General features: G+C 38.1%; 1 protein-coding gene across 1 annotated transcript in view; it reads left to right on the top strand.

Annotated features, from left to right (window-relative positions):
- The window catches only part of REV3L (REV3 like, DNA directed polymerase zeta catalytic subunit), a 76,061-nt gene extending 60,488 nt beyond the window's left edge, over positions 1-15,573 (top strand). The window contains exons 22-32 of the mRNA XM_083367370.1: positions 314-455; positions 992-1,236; positions 3,208-3,316; positions 4,845-5,051; positions 7,227-7,336; positions 7,671-7,785; positions 8,776-8,913; positions 9,137-9,327; positions 10,333-10,579; positions 12,095-12,304; positions 14,716-15,573. Of these exons, the coding sequence (XP_083223496.1) occupies positions 314-455; positions 992-1,236; positions 3,208-3,316; positions 4,845-5,051; positions 7,227-7,336; positions 7,671-7,785; positions 8,776-8,913; positions 9,137-9,327; positions 10,333-10,579; positions 12,095-12,304; positions 14,716-14,856 (1,855 nt within the window). The 3' untranslated portion in view covers positions 14,857-15,573. The remainder of the gene's footprint in view (positions 1-313; positions 456-991; positions 1,237-3,207; positions 3,317-4,844; positions 5,052-7,226; positions 7,337-7,670; positions 7,786-8,775; positions 8,914-9,136; positions 9,328-10,332; positions 10,580-12,094; positions 12,305-14,715) is intronic.
- Positions 15,574-21,876: the final 6,303 nt, after the last annotated feature.

Raw genomic sequence — 21,876 nt, 5'->3', positions numbered from 1 at the left:
GAGTTACAGGTGCTCACTCTGCTACGTGGCACTCGGGATTTGACCCACCAAACTACCGATCTTCTGATCGACAAGCTCTGCGTCCTAACCCACTGAGCCACCGCGTCCCTTAATCTGATTGTAGAGAAAGCCAGATAGATCTGAAATACATAAGTGTTTGTATTCCAGCAGAGCCATCATATACCAGTTTTCTAGAATAATACTATATTGCTTTCCATTTTAAAAATTTATAGCAAATTCTTGGGCTTTTTTCAAAATACTTTTTTGTAATTTAGTTTTGAAGGTTTTACATATTAATGCTTTTATTTTAAAGGTGGAAAATTGTTGATTATTATATTAGTCGTGTTCGTGGGAATATACAGCTATTAGAACAAGTGGACTTGATTGGCAGAACAAGTGAAATGGCAAGGCTGTTTGGAATTCAGTTCTTGCATGTATTGACAAGAGGATCACAGGTAACCGTTAATTGCTTTGATTTAATTGTTTAAAAATGAACATATCCTTTTTAATTCATAGAGAATTATTGTAAACATAAACAATCACTTTATGTTACAGACAAGTGGTAGATTGCTTTAGCCAATCATTTATATCTATCCTTCCCCTTTGAGAAGAGAGTTAACATTTTCCTTGGTAGAAGTAGACACAAATACTTTTGGTTCCTGAATTAGTTCTAGGATAAATTATATTTTCTGTTTTCTTAACTTTGGCACTTGCTGTTGGTCTCAGAATTGTGTTCTTGAGTAGATTGGCATTCCGAACAAAATTTGTCTATTTTTCTGTGATTTGAAAAATAAACATGGGATACAGCTTTTGTTTCCTGATTGTCCTATACCAACCAATGATGCTGGGACCTCCACATTATAGCTTTAATTATTAATATTCATGAATAAATTGCTCTTGAGTTCTTAGATTTTTGTTCAGCGTAATGTTGATAGACATGCAGTAAATTTCTAGGTTGGATTGCTAATTACTGAGTTTTTGTTTTATTTAGTATCGTGTGGAATCAATGATGCTACGTATTGCCAAACCAATGAATTACATTGCTGTGACACCCAGCGTTCAACAGCGAGCTCAAATGAGGGCTCCTCAGTGTATTCCTTTAGTAATGGAGCCAGAATCCCGTTTCTACAGCAATGCTGTCCTTGTGCTAGATTTTCAGTCTTTATACCCATCCATAGTGATAGCATATAATTATTGCTTTTCCACATGCTTGGGACATATTGAAAACTTGGGGAAGTAAGTATTAATCATTTAAATCTCTGTGCATGTTTGCACTATAATAGAATAAATGTATAGCACTCTTTCTCAGATTACATAAGTGGCTATAGAATTCTAGGGTACTTAAAATTTCTCTTTTAAAAAAACTCTTCCCTGTAGAGAGACAATACAGGCAGTCCTCACTTAACAAGTAGTTGCATAACAAGGGCTCAAAATCACAGTGGACTGAGAAAGGGTGCTTTATGGTCTGCAAAGCAGTTAAGACCAGTGACAAAATCAATCTCTCTCTCTCTCTCTCTCTCTCTCTCTCTCTCTCTCTCTCTCTCTCACACACACACACACACACACACGCACACACACACACACGCACACGCACATAGAGTGAGTCACTGTTGAAGAGCTGCCTGCTGGGAGGGAATCTCAGCTCTTGCCTAACAGCTCTCAAAAAGCTGCTGATCAGAGTGGGGAGGAAATCTCAGCTCCATGTGGAGTTAAGATGTCCTCCAAGCAGGCAGCTCTCTTGATCTGTCTCCTTAACAACTGGGAGTGCTGGGATTGTGTCACTCACATGGACATCTCAGTTAATGACTGCTTTGCTGAATGACTGAGATTCCGGTCCCAATTGTGATTGTAAATCAGTGACAATCTGTATATTTGCAAATTTTAAATTGGCAATCTGGAGAGAGCATTTGCTTACACAAAAAGAAAACACTAGGGTGATTGTGCAGATTCAAATCTATCATATTTTGTTAATTGTATTAATTTATGACATGATTTATATAAATAGGCTGAGAAGATACCCAACATAACTCCTAACAATAAATTATAATTATTTCATGACATAAAAAATGAAGATTACAAAGTATTTTTCTTTTGATCTAAAAAGATTAATAATTAAATTTATTGAGAGAAATAAGTGAAACAAGTGAGATTTCAGCAACAGAATAGAAACTGGTATTTTTCTCAAAAGAAATTTATAAGTGCAACTCTTTGTTCTGTTGCTGATGGATTAAAAACATCCTATTTCCCAAACGTATAGTTAATAACCCAGTTTTTATGATCTGTTGGCTTTTTTTGTAGTGGTATTGTTGTGGATATTGTTTTAGTCCAGGGGTGTCAAACCCACATCAGCATTGTGGCTGCCCTCGTGGGGGCATGGCTGGTTGGTCACTGCTGACTAGGTGAACTTGGTCAGTTTGATGTCTGGGGCCCGGGTGGAACTGGAGGGGGTCCTAGGGTCTTTGGCGGTGGGGGGGGCGGAACCAGAGGGGCGCCGGGGCATGATCAACCAGAGGAGCCTCAGAGTGGGGAGGGGAGTCCCGACTGCCTCTTAGGGATGGGGTTTCTCCACCTATTTGCTGGGGCCATCGGGGAATGGGGACGGGTGGCAGGCTCACTGGAGGACAAGGTTGGATGATGGGGCTGACCAGCTGGACTGCCTTGCCACAGCCCCACCATCTCTTTGTTTGTCCATGGCCACTATGGCTGAGACGGGGCAGGCAGCCACCCAGCATGTCCAGCAGGCTAGATTGCATGCCTCCCCCCACGCCTCTGCCTCCGCTTGCTGTTGGAAGGCCAGCCCGGCGGTCGCAGTGCTCAGACCCACCTAAGCTGCACACCTGCAGAGTGTGCCAGCCAAGGGGTTGGTGGGCTGCGGTTGCTGACAGACACCTTCTGTGAGCATACTGGGGGGCACCCGGCTAGGCTCTCCAGGGCAGCCCTATGGGCCAGACCTGGGCCCATCGTGGGCTGAATCGAGCCTGTGGGCCTTGTGTTTGACATGTCAGTTTTAGTCTGCTGTAAGAAGTTTGGTATTTTTGCTCAATTGAAAAGAGGAGCAAAAACGCATTCATATTTAACTGTAACAGATTAAAAAAAGATTTTACATAAGGAGAAAATAATAGCAAAAAAGTGAGTGAAAAACTGTATCATGAGAGAGACTGAAAAAAATGGACAGTTTAGAACAATTCATTTTTCCTTATATTTTAGAAATGATGAATTTAAATTTGGATGCACATCTCTGAAAGTATCTCCTGATCTGCTGTACCAGCTTCGACATGATATCACAATCTCACCCCTTGGAATAGCTTTTGTTAAGGTACTTTTTTTTTTAGCACAATAACGTGTTTATAAAAGTTACTTTTTGTTTATATTCTGTCTTTGTAAATAAATTCAGTTTCATACTCTAATAGATATAGGAAAAATTATAGAATTTTAGGGGAAATAATAGGTATTGATAAATAGTATTGACATTAACTAAAGAAATAGTCCTTTTAGCAACCAGTGGTAAAAAAGTGTGATGAGCAGCATTGTCTCTGAAGGCGCCCAGGTTTGCTCGGCTTCAGAATGATGTGACACCCAAATAAGAGATTCATTCCTTAGGAAGAAAAACAAGGGAGAAGGTTCCCTCTGATTCTGATTCTCACCTCATTCATAGAATTTTTTAAAATTTAAAGTAAGAAACTCAGTTTTAACCAGAAATTGGATAGAGAATTGAAATAAGACAAAATTCTCCTGCTTTGACTTTGTGGGATCCCTATCCTATTTTTAACCACGTTAATCTTCTCCTTCCCCTAAGTAGTAAAGTAAGAATTAACAGGCAGGAGTATTAACAGGGGAGAGCTTTAATGAAATGAAAGGACTGTTTAAGGCTGTCATATGAGGCTATCGTATTCTCAAAGGGCAAGTTGACCAGATAGGAAATTGAGTAGAAAGTGGACATTGTATTTGAGCTTCCAAATGCCAACTACAAAATTCGATCCCAAAGGCACAAAAAAGTACTCATTTCACAACAAGGAAAAATTTAATACTCAGATATTAGCTTATTCACCCATATTGATGCAGAATTGCAAGTAACACATCCCTACCCCAAAGAAAGGACTAAAAATAACACAGCACTTCCACAGCTGCCCTACTCAAAGGGAGTCCTAAGCCATCTTAAAGAAAGAAGATGGAGAGAAGCTGTGGTCCAGTGTATGTATAAATAAATGAGTCAGAAAACTTGAGTGGAAACCATAAAGGCTGTCGAAGTATTAGAGACATTTTGGGACACATATTAGTGATCCAGTGTGTTTTTAAACATCAGATTGATAATATGTTTATGTAATAAGATGAATTGTCCTATCTTGGATATTAAAAAAGTTCTTAAGTGCAAATAAATAGGTTAAAATTGTGATTCAGAGCGCATGGGAGCACTTTTGGATTATTTACTAGCAACTTTTTAAAGAAGCTTTAAGAAATTTGATTTAAAGAGGTGCTGACTGGTGCTATATGTATCCCTAGACATGCTCTGAATTACCTTTTTCCCTTCTTGTCACTGCCCAATCTTATCAATCATGCTACTTTCTAAAGTTATTCCTAGATTTATGTAGCAGAGTAAAAAGACAATCATTCACCTGAATAACAATTCTACACCAGTTTACTTATCCTCCAGCCAATAACCCTCTTCACATGGTACTCTGTGTGAAAAGATCACTACATGATTAGTGGGCAAAACATGGCCACACTGCTGCTAATATCAGTCAGGATTTACTTCAGTTTGCCTCAACATATCACTAAGTATTTACGTGAGGATTAATAGTGCTATTACTATCAACCTTTCAATTATTGTTTTTGTTTTGCGATAGCCTTCTGTAAGAAAGGGTGTACTGCCAAGAATGCTGGAAGAAATTTTGAAGACTAGGATAATGGTGAAGCAATCAATGAAAGCTTACAAACTTGACAAAACTATCACTCGAATGCTTGAAGCCCGTCAGCTTGGCCTTAAACTTATAGCAAACGTCACTTTCGGTTACACTGCTGCTAATTTTTCTGGAAGGATGCCATGTAGTGAAGTAAGTAATTGAAAACAAAATGTTAACTTATTAACAATAACGGAGGCTCATATTGATATAGTGCTAAAGGTACTGGAAACCTATCAGTTCTACTTCTGCATGAAGCCAGAAGGTGACCTTGAGCCAATCACCATCAGCCCTAGGAATAGTCAGGATCTGTAATCCTAGGAAGAGGCAAAGACTTCCAAAAAACCCTGCTAAGCAAACTCCAGGGACTTGTCCAGGCAGCATGAAGAGCCAAAAACTGGATCGAAAGACACACAAAATTTAGCCTAACACATTAGAAGAAAAATGGTTTGGTTTACCAACTGTAGCACAGGAATGCTGATTTAGTTCAGATAATTCTGAAGAATACATAGAACATAGAATAACAGGGCTGGAAGTGGGTTGGAGGTCTTCTAGACCAACCCTTTGCTCATGTAGTCCCTGTACCCTTTACCGTTCGAACAAATTTTTTAATCCCATTTATATCCCGCCCTTCTCCGAAGACTCAGGGCAGCTTACAATTTTAAGCACAAACCAATGTGCTTAGCAATAGCCTTCATTCTATGAATATGCCTGCTTATTAGGGCTTTCGCCCCCCCCCCAAGCGGCATTATTACAAAGTCAGCTTATTGCCCCCAACAATCTGGGTCCTCAAATGGCTATCCAATCTCTTTTTAAAAACCTCCAGTGCTGGAACACCCATAGCTTCTGGAGGCAAGCTGTTCTACCGATTAATTGTTCTAAATGTCAGAAAATCTTTCCTTAATTCTAGGTTGTAGAATAGGTTGACACTCTTCTCTCTGACAGCCCCTCAAATATTGGAAAACTGCTGTCATGTCATCCCAGTGCTTCTCTTCATTAGATTAGACAACCCTAGTTCCCACAAGTGTTCATCATATAAGTTAGTCTCTAGACCTCTTATCATCTTTGTTGCTCTTTTCTGCACAAACTGTGCAAAACCAAATGCACACGTATAGAATAGGTGGTACCTGGCTCAATAGTAGTAATTGTGAGAGGGATTTTGTAGTCCTAGTGTGCAATCATTTAAATATGAGCCAGCAGTGTGCTGCAGCTGCCAAAAAAGCCAATTCAATCCTAGGTTGCATTAACAGAGGGATAGAATCAACATCACGTGAAGTGCTAGTACCACAAGCCTTGGTAAGACCACACTTGGAATATTGCACCTAGTTTTGGTCGCCATGATATAAAAAAGATGCTGAGACTCTAGAAAGAGTGCAGAGAAGAGCAACAAAAATGATCAGGCGACTGGAAGGTAAAACAAGAATGGTTGCAGGAATCTCTTATGTCTAGTTTAATAAAAAGAACAATTAGGGGTGACATGATAGCAGTGTTCCAATATCTAAGGGCTGCCGCAAAGAAGACAGGGGGGGGGGGTTAGCCTATTTTCCAAAGCACCTGAAGGAAGTACAAGAAAGAACGGATGGAAACCAATCAAGGAGAGAAACAGCCTAGAACTAAGGAGAAATTTCCTGGCAGTTAGAACAATTAACCAGTGGAATGACTTGCCTTCAAAACTTGTGGGCGCTCCCATACTGCATAGTTTTAAGAAGAAATTATACAGCCATTTGTCTGGAAGAGTATAGGATCTCCTGCTTGAGCAGGACTTTGGATTAGTAGACCTTTAAGATCCCTTCTAACTCTGTTATTCTGTTATTCTTTAAATTAGAAATTGTTAAGAGACATCTAAACTCCTGTTATAAACCTTTCCAGCCATTGAGATCTGCAGCAGAGGTGTTACGAAAATGTCATTGTCACCCTTTGGGTATTTGCCACATGGGAGAGGATTTTTCACTTTTTCCTCAAAAGAGCAGTTAAAACTGCTTGGGTAGCACTGTTAAACACATGGATCCAAGGAGTGTCAATTGATGGAAGTAAGGGAAGGGGTCTCTTATCTGTGTAGTTTCTGGCTCCAAGAAATAAGTACATATATTTTGCTAATGTCTTTTGAATGTAATGATCAGAAGGCTAATTTGAATGTATCTTAGCAGATTTGTTTAATCATCCATCTTTATTTTTACTCTGCTATAAAGATTTTACAGGATGTATGGAACAAATCATATAATTTTATAAACAGTAGTAAGAGTATTGTAAATGAATGAAAAATGCATGATTAGGTGAAAGAAAATACTGTATTCTAAGATTTTTGCAATATGTCTTTTTAATCTCCAGATTGCTGATAGTATTGTCCACAAAGCCAGAGAGACCTTGGAACGTGCAATAAAATTAGTGAATGATACAAAGAAATGGGGAGCACGGGTTGTATATGGGGACACAGACAGGTAATTAAGACTGGCTTTTTATGAAGAGGCTTGCCAGCCAGTATTGTGTTTACTTGTTTTTTGTTCTCTTAATCATGTCAGACAGGTTTATATAAGAACTTTTGAATCTGTATAAGAATATAGTTTAAACAGTAGAATAGGAAGTTGGCAGAATTTCTTCTCCAGGAAAAGGCAGAAATCGAAATAAAGTATTAAAGTAAGCAGAAACAGTCTGGATATCCTGGATGCTAATTTGTGCAAGTGTGCCTGTATGCCGTTTGCCATGTTATAAACTCTTACTGTGCTGCTTAAACAATTCTGAGGGAAAATTAAATAGCCAATTCTCTTGTTTTAGCATGTTTGTACTACTGAAAGGAGCTACTAAGGAACAATCATTTAAAATTGGTCAAGAAATTGCTGAAGCAGTAACAGCTACCAATCCCAAACCAGTAAAATTGAAGTTTGAAAAGGTAAGACAAGTTTGAAAAGGTATTTTTGCACTCAAGATAGTTTTACTATTAATTTTCTCATGCAATATTTCAAAGCACTTTAATTTTATAATAATTTCATTGTGCTTATATTTATTAGACTAAATTAGGAGTCTTTCACATGTTCAAATCATGTGAAAGGTATTTCATCACACTTATTAGCCCAAATTGACTTCTACAGGTAGACTTTGACTTACAACCATTCGGTCAGCGATCATATTGAAGGGCCTTAAATTGTTGCCTGTAGTTATGGCCATTGAAGTGTCCCCACAGCCATGTGATCAATATTCAGGCACTTGATAGCCTATCCTCACTTACGGCTGCAAGGATGCTTGAACTCCCCCCACCAGCCTATCTCCCCTTCTATACTGACTTTTGCCCTCTTGCTCCCACTGTGGCCGAACATGGTCAGCCTCACTTTTCATAAGGCAGCTGCCAGCCTGATGAAACTTTCTTTTCGAGATCGCACGTGGCAGTTTCTTCAAGAGACCTGAGGAAGATAGCCCCGTGAAGGGCCAGGATGGACATGTCTTGTGGAAGCAAATAGATGGCAAGGAGCAGCTGCTGCAGCAGTGCTGGAAGACAAAAGTCTTGGAGGACAGGGTGGCACGAGCAACTGAGGCTGGGGTTGGGGTTGGGTTTCGCACTGCGCAAAGGGACTTTCTGGTGCAGCATAACTCTGGTGCTTTTCATAGCTTCAGAGCTATGACAGACACCGGGAAGCTCCTTCGGACAATGCGAAGCCAGGCCTGGCCGAGCCCAATAGCATGGCACAGAGGGCAGTCTTCCAGGTACTACAGCAACTAATTTTGCAAATGGAATTCTAAGCCTGTCACATATGGACATTATCACTCAAGAGTCTAAATTAAATGCTTTGTCGGAAGATTACATCTAAGGATTTTTATGAAAGATGTATAGTTTTAAAAACATTTGCAGTTTTGATACAAATTAACATTTGTTTCCCTATTATAGGTTTATTTGCCATGTATATTGCAAACCAAAAAGAGATATGTTGGCTATATGTATGAAACGTTGGATCAGAAAGATCCAGTATTTGATGCAAAAGGCATAGAAACTGTCAGAAGAGATGCTTGTCCTGCTGTTTCCAAGGTAAAATAGACATGAAGTATGCATTTTTGTTAAGAGGGTTCATTCTTTGGTTGACTAAGTACCAATTGTGAAAGGAGGGATGACTTCCTTGTAAATTGTCCAGAGCATTTTAATTGTCAGATGTTATACAAGTGTAATGTTGCAAAATGCCACCATCATTTCAATTATCTTTAAATGAGTTTCGAAAGGACAACTGAAAACATGCTTTCTTTTTCTTTTCCAGATACTTGAGCGTTCCATTAAGCTACTATTTGAAACACGTGATATAAGTCATATCAAGCAATACGTGCAAAATCAATGCATGAAATTATTAGAAGGGAAGGCTAGCATGCAAGACTTCATCTTTGCAAAGGAGTACCGAGGAAGTTCGGCATACAGACCTGGTGCTTGTGTTCCAGCTCTAGAGATCACAAGGTAGTGACAATAAGTAATAGGATGTTAATATTTCATTTGATATTAAATCATATAAGGGTGAGTAGGAAGAAATACTAGGATATCTTCAAGGAATATTGAAAGGTTTCATTTTGTTAAGGTATAAAATGTGGGGATGGGTGTTTGTAGATTCACATTTTTAGCATCAGCCGGGTCTAAATTCTATGTGTATATGTATGTATTTTAGTTATTTATGACCTTCAATACGGGTAGTCCTCAACTTAGAACAGTTCGTTTAGTGACCATTCAGAGTTGCCATGAAAAAAGTGACTTCAGACAATTTTTCACACTTAACCATTGCAACATCTCCATGGTCATTTAATCAAAATTCAAACGTTTGGCAATTGGCCTCTATGACAGTTGCCATGTCCCAGGATTATGTTTGCAAACTTCTGAAGTCAGATTCACTCAACAACTGTGTTACTAACTTAACAACTGCAGTGATTCATTTTACAACTGTGGCAAGAAAGGTAGTAAAATGGGGCAAAGCTCCCTTAACAGATATCTCACTTAGCAACAGAAATTTTGGCCTCAATTGTGGTCGTAAGTCGAGGAGTAGCTGTATTTTTATAAATAATTCAAAATGGCGAACATACCAAATACTCCTTCAGCCTCCTATTTTTCGCACAAGCACCACCCTTTAATGTGGGTTGGGCTGAGAGAAAATGACTGGTCTAAAGTCACTCAGCCATCTTTTATGCCTACGGTTGGACTAGAACTCAGAGTCTCCTGAGCATTAACTCCTAAATCAGAGTGGCTCTTGCAGCTTAGTTTTCTTATCTTTGTTTTAATTTATGGTTCTTTCATTTGTATATTTTGCATAGTAATAATTGGCAGAACCTATGTAAAGGAACTGCAAGAAATACATTTAAAAATAAATATAAAAATATAAAATTAGTGTATTAAAGTTTCTTTGAATTTTTGGGTTTTTGTCACTTCCACATGCAGCAAATAGATTTTGAAATCTAATGTTGTATCTCCCCACAGAAAGATGCTTGCTTATGACCGACGGTCTGAACCACGTGTTGGTGAAAGAGTTCCATATGTTATTGTTTATGGCATGCCAGGATTGCCTCTCATACAGTTGGTTAGACGGCCCATAGATGTTTTGCAAGACCCAAATCTGAGACTGAATGCAACCTACTATATAACCAAGCAGATTCTTCCTCCCCTGGCTAGGATCTTTTCTCTCATTGGCATAGATGTTTTCAGTTGGTATAATGAATTACCAAGGGTAAGTGAAGTAGTAAATATAATGCATGATTGTAACAGTGGAAGTGAAAACAATAGGGATATTTACAATATACCAATTTTAAAATGTATCAAGTTACCTGGGTTTCAGACTGAATTCAGTATTTAAGAGTGGCAAGATTTGAGCTGAATTATTCAACTTCTTTACTTCCTCTCTTACCACTTCAGATGTCAACAGACAATTTTTTAAAAGATTTTTTTCAATACAGCTAGCGTTGAATTATTCAACGCTAGCTGTATTAAAGAAGCATGAAATTTCCAGCAGCTTGTTAATGGCAGAAATGATGGACTTTTTAGAGAACATCGCCATCCTCATAGTTTCCACCACAATACATTTTTTAAATATTATTTCTCTGGCTCTTTGAAGACACAGATAACAGGGACTATGAAACCAGAACTGCACCAGGTTGTTCAACAAGCTACTGCAATGTACAACTGCCAACTTTTAAAAAGCAACTTTTAAGCACTGCTTGTGCACTTCATTTTTAGTCCACGAAAGAGCATTATGTATTTGTATGTTACAACTACTGAGTATATAATGAGCCTTGGTGGAGCAGTGGGCTAATGCCTCCTTAAGTAACACCAGCTGCCTGCAATTAGTGCAGGTTCGCATCCCACCAGGCTCAAGGTTGACTCAGCCTTCCATCCTTCCGAGGTAGGTAAAATGAGGACCCAGATTGTTGGGGGCAATTAAGCTGACTTTGTAATAATGCCGCTTGGGGTGTGTGTGAAAGCCCTAATAAGCAGGCATATACATAGAATGAAGGCTACTGCTAAGCTTGTAAGCCGCCCTGAGTCTTCGGAGAAGGGCGGGATATAAATGGAATTAAAATAAAATAAATAAAAAATATAATAATATACTAAAGTACAAATAAATCATGTAGTTAAAAAGTATCAGAACAAACCTAACAGTACTGTCTGAGACAGGTCCACAAAGTACTTACCGTTTTAAGCCTCCTCCCTGGTTCCAAACAAGCCTTAAAACAAATTCTAGCAGAAGAGCAAAACCACAAACTGAACAGCATTCTCCCACTATTCTAATGCATTAAGTTGCAGAGTGATAAACTTAACTGGCCAGCTTCTTAAATTGATGTTTAGAGAACTTTCTAGGGGGAAAAGTTACAACAATACTTGAAACTATACAAAGCCAGAAAATCCAATGAATCTCTATATCGCCCTTCAGTCTTTCTGAAGCAATTTGGAGGTACTTGATTTAATTTAACACCTTGGAGATTCCATTGGCTCTCCTTTAAATCAAACCATACCTTCAAAACTGAAACTCAGGCTCTCAAAGATAAAATAAATTTGGTTGAGCTTTGCTATATATATATATATATATATATATATATATATATATATATATATATATATATATATATATATATGTGTGTGTGTGTGTGTGTGTGTGTGTGTGTGTGTGTGTGTGTGTGTGTGTGTGTGTGTGGAAAACATATGTAACCTACTAAATATATTTTGCTTTGTTTGCTGTGCCATATAGATCCAGAAAGTGTCCACAATGTCTCGCACTGAGCAAGAATGTCGAAAAGGGACAATTTCCCAATATTTTACCACTCTACATTGCCCTGTATGTGATGAATTGACTCAGCATGGAATCTGCAATAAATGTAGGAGCCAACCGCAGCGTGTTATCGTAATGCTAAATCAGGAAATCAGAGAGTTGGAACGTAAACATGAACAAATAACCAAGGTGGGAATAAAACTGGTAGAGAACAATAGTTTGTTTAGCTTTTAGTAACTGGGACACATTATTTGAAACAATTTATGAATTTTTACAAGTGGAGTTCTGAAAGATAGAGCAGATAAACTGTTACATGTTAATTATAATTATTAGATACAGTTTTCTTAATGCATGTAGTACGGAGGCTGGAACTCTTAAAAACAGTTTAAATGCTTTCTAACAGAGTAAGAAGAAAAAAATAACTTTTTGCATACTTTTTATGTGGAAGGACTGGGAGCTTTGTTTAGTGGCTTTACTCAGAACTTGGGGGATATTTTTTTAACTTTTCACATTTTTCTGACTTGTACTGTAATCTCTGCAGTAAACAGTGATAACGACCAAGGATCAACATGTAAAATTATGTTGTCACTCAAATAATAATATTATGTAATTGTGTTTCAATGTCTGATGGATATGAAAAGCATGGCATTTTTGTGACAATGTCAACCCCCCCCCCCCCGCCCGAGGACACTGATTGTATAAGATTATGAGAATTGTGCTCTTCGTGGCACTTTATTATACTTTTATTAGACTGCTTTTTTTTTATTTGCTCTTAATTTCTATCCAGAGAGCATTTCAACAAGCAAGAGGCATTTTACATTCAGTCAGAAGCTGTGATGTGCTGATCAGTCTAAATGTGGTCTATATCAACGTTGTATGCATTCCTTACTCCATTCCGTCAGATTTTTGTTTTTTTTGCTCTAAGATGGGGAGGCTTAGAAGAATTTTAACAAAAAGCTAGTTTCCCATGATTTAAAATAAAACCTGGAAGGAAATCCATAACCTTTCTGTGCATTTTTCATTTAATACAAACTTCAAAATATCCAACTTACACCATACTGAATACTTTTTTAAAATTGCATTTTTTAGAAACATGTGTTTTGCATATATCTTTTCCATCTCTATTGTTCTGTACAAATATGAGAGTATGCAGCATGTACCCTAGTGGATGTCTGTACATTGCTCCTGGTTATGCTGTAATTAGATCCAGAGTGGTAGATTATAACATGTCACTCCAAAGGAAAACAGTGGCAGATTTTTTTCCATTCCATATTTCCCAAATCCCTCTCTTATTGCAACATTCTGTGCAGTTGCCTAGAGGCTCCAAGGCTGAAAGTTAGACTGGATTTAAAAAAAATCCCAGACGACTGTTGCCAAGAAAACATTACAGGTAGTCTTCAACTTACAACCATTTGTTTAGTGCCTGTTCAAAATTACAACAGCAATGAAAAAAAGTGATTTATGACTGTTTTTCATATTTACAACCATTGCAGCAACCCCAGTCACATGACACTGGGGCACTCGGCAACTGGCATATACTTATGGTGGTTGCACTGTCTCAGGGTCATGTGATCACCATTTGTAACCTTCCCAGCCAGCTTTTTGACAGTCAATGGAGGAGGCCAGATTCACTCAATGACCACACGATTCACTTAACTGCAGTGATTCGCTTAACAGCTATGGCAAAAAGATCATAAAATGGAGCAAAACTCACTTAACAATTGCCTTGCTTAGCTATGGAAATGTTGGAATCAGTTGTGGTCTAAGACAAGGACTACCTGTAATACATTAATGTAACCATTACAATTTGACCCAGGGAAACTTTTTATCTTTTAGCATATAAAAAGGTTTCAGTTCTCCAGTAAGGTTGGATCACTTCATAGTCCTCTAGATACTGACAAGCATTTGAGGCATACAGTATTTTTCAGTAAAGAAACTTATGTCAGTATTTTAGAAATTAAAGACTTAACAAATGGTTGAGTCCAGTATAAATTTTGTTTTAATATTTAAAGTAATGGCATTCATCCAATGGACCATGTGTGCCATTTACCATTATGCATCCATAACGGTCTTCAACACCATATTTCATTCTGATTTTCAGGGCCCACAGATCTTCAGGGTCTGTGGAAGACCATAGATTTGAAATGAGTTGGTAAGGATTTGGTGGAAATCATGTGTTTTCATGCATGAAATCAGAATCACCTTGTGTCAATCCTTAGAGCAGTAGTAGGCAGTGTAGTCGCCCATATTCCAGGGCATACAATACTTAAAAGCTTTTTCCAAAATCAAGAACTAGAATCTTGAAAAATTCTACAATTTCATGAATTATCAACATTTTTAACATGTTTTCTTTCTTTTTTTGATGGCCACATTACTGTTTGACCTGCATTTGAGATGTTCCTGAGCCAATCTTAGTTTTCCCAGCCTCCTTTTATTTATTTTATTATTATTTTTTAATTTATTTATTTTCTAAGAGGCTGAGAAAATTTAAAATATCTTCTTTTCTGTCTGGTCTTGTGCATAATTAGTTTGAATGCTAATTATGGTTTTTTTTTTCCATTTAAGTGTACTTTGCATTAATTGATTATATATTCCCCTAGATATGCAAGAATTGTACAAGTTGCTTTGATCGACAGATACCCTGTGTTTCATTGAACTGTCCGGTGCTTTTCAAAGTCTCCAGAGTGAGCCGAGAACTATCTAAGGCACCATATCTTCGCCAACTACTTGATCAGTTTTAGATTGCATATGTCACAGGATTCCAGGTGCTATTTTTGTTTTCAGTGTTTACCATTCTAAAACCGTCATGCATGGTCCTTCAATTTCATCTTGTCCAGGATTTTCATACATTGTTGACTTGTTCTAAAAATAATGAATGTTTGTTCTGAGTAAATTAAAAAATACATTCGGTAATCTGTTAATAATTCATTCTTAACGATGCCATTCTTTTGCCTTTTTAACATTGTTTTATAATACAAATGTTGAAATAACTGTGTTAACATCTTGTAGACCCATTTCAGAATTTTTTAAAAAAAATTTCCCTGTGGATTTCTGTAGTAATACTGAAAATCTTTGGGAAAGTGCTATTGTGTTTTATTGAACTATCAGGATGTGTGTTACTGGTATCTCATCAACTTTAAATTTTGACTGCAAAATATTTTGTAAATACACTTTTTTACTTTTCAAATAACTGACTAAAATAATGTGCAATGGATTTTATACAGTTTTAAAGTTGATTGGGATATTTCTTCATTTTGCTTGATTCCAAGTAGATTTGTTGTTTTGATGAAACTGCAAACAGTAGTAAGTGTAGCATTTTTGAAACATTTTTCTAAAATCACTGTCTTGCTTTGGCTATTAATGGGGGCATTGTGAGGAACTGTGCAAAGACATTTTTGTTAAAAAACTGTGGGACTGTTGCAATACTTTAAATAAAAAAATCCATTTTTGCTTTTGTATAGACGTTTCTATTGCTTCTAAATATGCTTAAATATTTCATTATGTACTGTACAGTTAAAATTTATTTGCCATCATAAGAAAATGTGTATTTAGAATATTTGTACAACTGTATAAAATGAGAAATTATGTGGTCACAATACATTTTTTAATTGGAAATCATTTTGTTTTTAAAAATTATTGCAACCATAGTAAATTTAATAAAATCAAATAAATGTGCATTTTTAAATCTCATTGTAGTTGAACTGGAATTTTTTAAACAATCTTACTAAAGTGACATGAATCTCTTTAATGAGTAGAAATTGTTCAGTGTTGCTATTCAAAAAGTCTATAACAAATATGTAAAATAAAGAGTATTTTGATCTTCTGAATTTTACTGAAGAATTTCCTGAAAGAATGTGGCCCTTAAAAATATATGAGCTGGCAAACGCTATAGCCTACCGATCTTTGGAGGAGAAAAATGGGTGCAGAAATAGCTAGATTATTCAAGCAACTACAGCGAATATAAAAACTCATGAGCTGCACCATAAAATTCTGTCAATACTTGTGTTTATATGATGGTGAAAAGTAGTAGCATCACATTTATTTTCAACTTGTTGAAAACTGAATATTTTTTGCTCTTTAACTATAGAAATGTTTTTTAAAAAAGTGTTCATCCCAAACTAAACAGTCTAAGTGTCTTATTAAATCAGTAGCTTTTAAGTGTTCAAAGCCAAGAGGATTGAGACACCCTATACCCCAGGAAGCAATGTATTTCAGTTATGGGGGCAGCCATAGATAAACAATATCTAGCTTTTAGGAAATGGGATATGAGGGTCCCCAGTTCATAATATTAGAACTTGGTGCTTATTGTATGCAATTGGTCAGGAAAGATAATCCAATAAGTATCCTGGAGTGACTGTACAATTTTAAAGGTAATGACCAGTATGTTGAATTGGATTTAGAACCAAACCAGCAGCCAGTACAGCAAATGTAGCACAGTTGTCAGACCTACCAGTAGGCAGACAAGTTTCATATTATGGATTAATTACAACTTTAAGATTGTTCCAAAAGCTGTCGCGTGTAAAATGTGTTATATCTGGTGTGAGGAATGTCACTTTTGTCAAGGCCTCCTGTAGAAAAAGGCTTGAAATGATACACCAATGAAAACTGGTCATGATCTCCACCTAATGGTATCTTTAGTCTAACAGTTGTGCCTTGCCCCAATTAACAGCTTCGTTTAAATTTTAACAGGGAAGAAAGCTGAGTCCTATGAAGCAATCCCAGATACAACATTCATTCCCGTTGCGGGAGTCAATCCATGCTTAGTTCATAAGTGTAGCATAGAATGTTATTAGAAAGAAATTCCTAATGGGAGACAAGCACACATTGCTTTCCCTTTTGGGGTCTACGGTCAATAGTCAAACATTCAGTATCATATTTATACTGTACCAACTAAAACTTCTCCAGGCTTCAAGCAAACCACAAATATTTGTTACTATCAGTATAGAAATTAGTTTCTAAGCTTTTTCCTCTGTTCATAGTGCACAACTGCTCAATTATTACTTGTAGTCTTTCTCAGAGATTTCCTAATATCATTGTGAAGAAGCAAAACACAATATAAATGGTGACAAAAATTGTTTATTTCCATATTATTCAACAACGCCAAATGAAACTATCCAACTTCGGTACAAGCAGAGCTATTGCTAATTAGTGCTTTCATTCTCTAATACTTGCAAGCAGTTCCAAAACAACAACAAAAAACAGTGGTATCAAATATTCAGAGAGATTGTAATAGGACTTATGAGAATACATTCCCTTCATCTTGGTTCCCACAAAGGTCATGGATCATAGCAACCAAAGCCATTTTTTATGTTCATTTATCAAAATCTATCAAATTCTGCAAGACAAAGATGAAAAGGACTGAACAGAAAACCAGGAAAAAAATAGTGTTTTCCTCCAGCAAAAATATCCAGTGGATCTGAAGGCCTTCTAGTTGGCTACAACCAGACAAAACACATGGAATTGTGTAGCTATAGCTTCTGGATCTTGGCTATCAGTCTATGGTTATTCTTTCACATAAGGTCAATTTATGTAACATTTGCATTTCCTCCCCAAACTCAATGTTTTATATATAAACCGCCCTGAGTCCTTCGGGAAAGGGCGGTATATAAATCTAATAAAATAAATAAATAAATACATATCTTTATACATCTTTATACATCATCTATTTAAAAAAATACTCTCTTCCTACAAAACTATTCAATCTAGAACAGGCATGTCAAACTGCCGGCCCACGGGCCAGATGCTTCGCACCAAAACCGCAGCTCACGTTTGACACACCTGATCTAGAATTTTTCTAATTTGATCCAATGTAAACCATTCTTTTAATTTTACAATTCATAAATATATTAAATGAAAATGTCCAAATTTACTTTTTAATTAGATTACATTTTAGGTTCCTAAGCCAATTTCCCTAAATCAATCAGTTGTCCGTATTTAGCTTAATACTAAATTTATCTTTTATCATTTATCATTTACCTTTGTTTCAGTCATTGTTCAATGCCATCAAGTCAAGCCAAATGCTTCAGCAGCTATTAAGAAGAAACACTGCCACCTTATCTTGGCTGTAGTGATTATCTATAGGTTCTTCATGTATGTTATCTCTCTGAAAATGTCTGTTTACCTTATCTGTTATTTCTCCCTATTTCCTCCAATTTTATCAAATAGATCTTTTTTCCTACCCTAATCACCTCAGGGCTTATTGAGTTGCCTCAAGGCTTATTGGTCAGGGACTTATTGCTTGCTGCTTCTGGCAGTTTATGGTATACTTAATAACCATCAAATCTTTTTCCCTCTGTTCTGTCTTTATATTCAGCTTTCACTGTTGTAAAGGACTATTGGAAGAAAAATATCTGTTAATGTCACAGAAATATTCTCATCTGTCATGAAATAATCTGAATTTTGTTATTGCCTCCCCTCCCCAGAATTAATCATCTATTTGTCTCGAACACATATCCATTTTTAAACCTAAATAAATAAAAAACTTCTACAGCCTTACTTGCTACAGAACTGTTGAAGTCCACATGTGGCTGCAGCTGAAAAACATTATTCTTCACCATCAGTTTTAGGTCTATAAAATGTACAGCTTGTTTATTTTATATAAATAATACATTATCTTAAAATTTAGCCCTGAGATTACATTTTGTATTTTCACTTCCATTAATATTAGTTCTCCTAATATTCTACTAAAAAGTGGTTATTAAAGCAATTCTTCTATTTAGTACAATCTTGGAATAGAAACAACTCCAACAATCTTTCAATATCCTATTTTTTTCCCAAATTCTGTTCCTACAGTAGCTTGTTTACTGTAAAGGTTCTCAGAAACATGCTCAAATATGACACATCCAATAGTTTTAATAAATTCCACATATATATAGGCCGCTGTCTGTATTTGTGCAGCTCATGAGCCAAGAATGATGGGCAGGTGGCCCAGGCCTATTGGTGGCTTCCTTGTTGATAACAGTGCCATTCAATGGTTGCCATGCTTTCCGGCCTGCAGACCTTTCAGCCATGCCCACAGAGGCAGAGGGGCAGGATCTGACTCTCTATTGCTCTTCCTGACCCATGAACTACACAATCGAAAAACTTTCTAGAGTCAATAAAAAAAATAGTTGTCTTCTGAAAAATTTAAAAAAATTGTATATATTGACAATATTTGTAGACCAGACATTCCACCTAAGGCCAATAGCATGCTAAAATATTTTTAACCATAGGAACACAAGGAAACATGGTGTTACCTATGCCTTGTCCCTATGTGCCATGACAGAAAATGTACTGTGGAGAAGGGATTCTTCTCTTACTATGTTTAGACTAGATGGGCAAAATCAATTATGGCATTTAAGCTGCAGGCCACCAGCTTCACTTGCAGCTTCTCTCCAACCTTTTTGCCCCCAAATCCTTTCAAGTAGCATTTAAAAGCTCCACATCTCATGCTTATATTGACTCCAGCCCACCTGCCACTCCACCTTCTATGACTCCTGTGAGAATCTATCCCTATCAACAAAGTAACTACAAAGTTTTTGTCTGGTATTTATAAGTATGCAACAAGACAATGTCGGCTGGCGACCCCCAGGGGGAGGGCCTTCTCTGTTGGGGCACCTACTTTGTGGAATCAGCTCCCCCGGGAGCTCCGGATGGCCCCAGACCTTCGGTCCTTTCGTCATGACCTTAAGACCTATCTTTCCCAACAGACCGACCTGGACTGATGATAATGGGGTTTTAATTATGATTTTAAATGTTTTTATTGGTTTTAGTGGGACTTCGACATAATTTAATTCTTTTTTAATATTTCTATTTATTGTATTATGATGGAGTGCAGGCTCATCACAGCATATGCATTTTACATCACTGCATTCTAATCTCTATATCAGTGTCATATCAATATAGAGTAGTTAGTATATTAAAACTTTGGAACACTATAAAATTAAACAGCTCCATAAGTATTACATGAGTAATTTCCTGTTTGGCAGCTTGCTTCTTGTAGATCACCGTCTATTGCAGGGGTGTCAAAACTCAATTTTATTGAGGGCCGCATCAGCATTGCGGTTACCCTGGGGGGGGCAGGTGGGTGTGGCCAGGATGGGCACGGCCTACTGGGTGGGCATGGCTGGAGTGCGTGTGGCCTAGTGGGCGGACAAGGCCAGTTTTACGTCATTCGTGTCAAGGGTGCCTATGGGGGCCTGGGCAGGAGTGGGACAGATCTGAGGGTCTCTGGCAGAAGGAGATGGGACCAGGGCAAGTGCCAAGGCATGGTCCACTGGAGGAGCCTTGCTGTTCCTCACAGGCCATGCGGGGGAGGGCTGGATGGTGGCACGAAGGTCAAATGCCTAGCCCAGGCCTCAAGCACCCGGGGCACTAAGCCCAGCCCCACTTCCCCAAGGAGGCGCCCAGCTGCACTTACCTCCTCAAGTCTGCTGCTGCTGTGCTTGCTCTCCTTAGACAGGTTGCTCATGATGAATACGAGGGCAAAGAGCCCCACTCCCTCTCCATGTGAGGATACCTGGCTTTGTATCCAAAGCTTCCTTAGCAATAGGATGGGAGATCCCCCAGGATAGGCCAGGAGGAGGGGGCAAGGGGATGGTGAAAGGGCAGCAGGGAAGGATTAAGGCAGTACTTCCCTCACACCCTCCCTCTCCTTCCTTCCTTCAAGTGGTGGGAAAATATTTGAGATGAGGGAGGGAGAAAAACAGGCAAGAAACGCAGCTGGGGAAGTGTCATCCTTCGTGAGGAATGAAGAAATGCACCATTGCCAGGAAGTGGCCAGCACATGGCCCTCACATACTTCACATATACGGCTTGGTGGAGGGGATGCCATGAGCAGCATGAGAGTCGATGTTACCTGCGTAATGCTGCTCAGCCCCCAGCCTGCCCGGTTTTGGCAGGCAGCGGGCCGCTCTCCTCACAGTGCCAAGAGGCTGAGCAGGGTGGCATGAATCTGAAGAGAAGCACAATGCTGCCCAGCCCCTAGCCTGCCCAAAGTAGGCAGGGCCATGTGCTGGCCACTTCCAGGCGATGGTGCATTTCTTCATTCCTCACAAAGGGTGATACCTCCCCAGCGCGCCCCCAGGGCCGACACAGCAGGGACTGTTTCCCTCACTGTTTCCAGACGGCCTTGTGGAGCTAAGACTGAATGCGTTTCAGCATAGATGGCCACCATGAAAGTGTACATTGGTTCCCGGCCGGCCTGGGCCAGGGCCAAGGAAGCAGGGGCTGTTCCCTCACTGTTTCCAGGATGACTTCGTGGGCCACATACTTTGCGGGCCAGATCCGGCACCCAGGCCTTGTGTTTGACATGTCTGATCTATTGCAATTAGTTCTTGTATGTCTTTTCCCTCTACAAATATTTATCATTTTAGAATCACATTTGTAAAGAACACCACTATAATTTTTCTATTACTTATCACTCTCATTTGCCTCTATAATCTCCATGGTTACTCACGAGTAATCCCATTTTAATGTATTTTATTTCTCTTGTCCTTTTAATACCAATTCTTTCTTGTTTTATAAAAGCTTGCCTGTTTGTTGCTGTTTTTCACAAAATAGTTAGCCTTTCCTAATAATTATTTAAAGTCTATACTGAGTATTACATCTTTGATGTTGCCCAAGGCTTTCATCTTCTGGTTTTCCCTGGCTATGATAGCTTATTTTGAAAGACAACTGGATCCTTTTTCACTTTCTAACAAAAAATCGAATATTTGTACTTGATTCCCTAATAAACAAGTCTATTATTCAAGAAAAATCACATTTTCCAATTCCCCAGTAAA

The sequence above is a fragment of the Vipera ursinii genome (genome assembly GCF_947247035.1).
Source record: "Vipera ursinii genome assembly, chromosome: 1".
NCBI lineage: Eukaryota > Metazoa > Chordata > Lepidosauria > Squamata > Viperidae > Vipera > Vipera ursinii.
The sequence above is the reverse complement of the archived record's forward strand: the minus strand, read 5'-3'. Positions and strand labels throughout refer to the sequence as shown.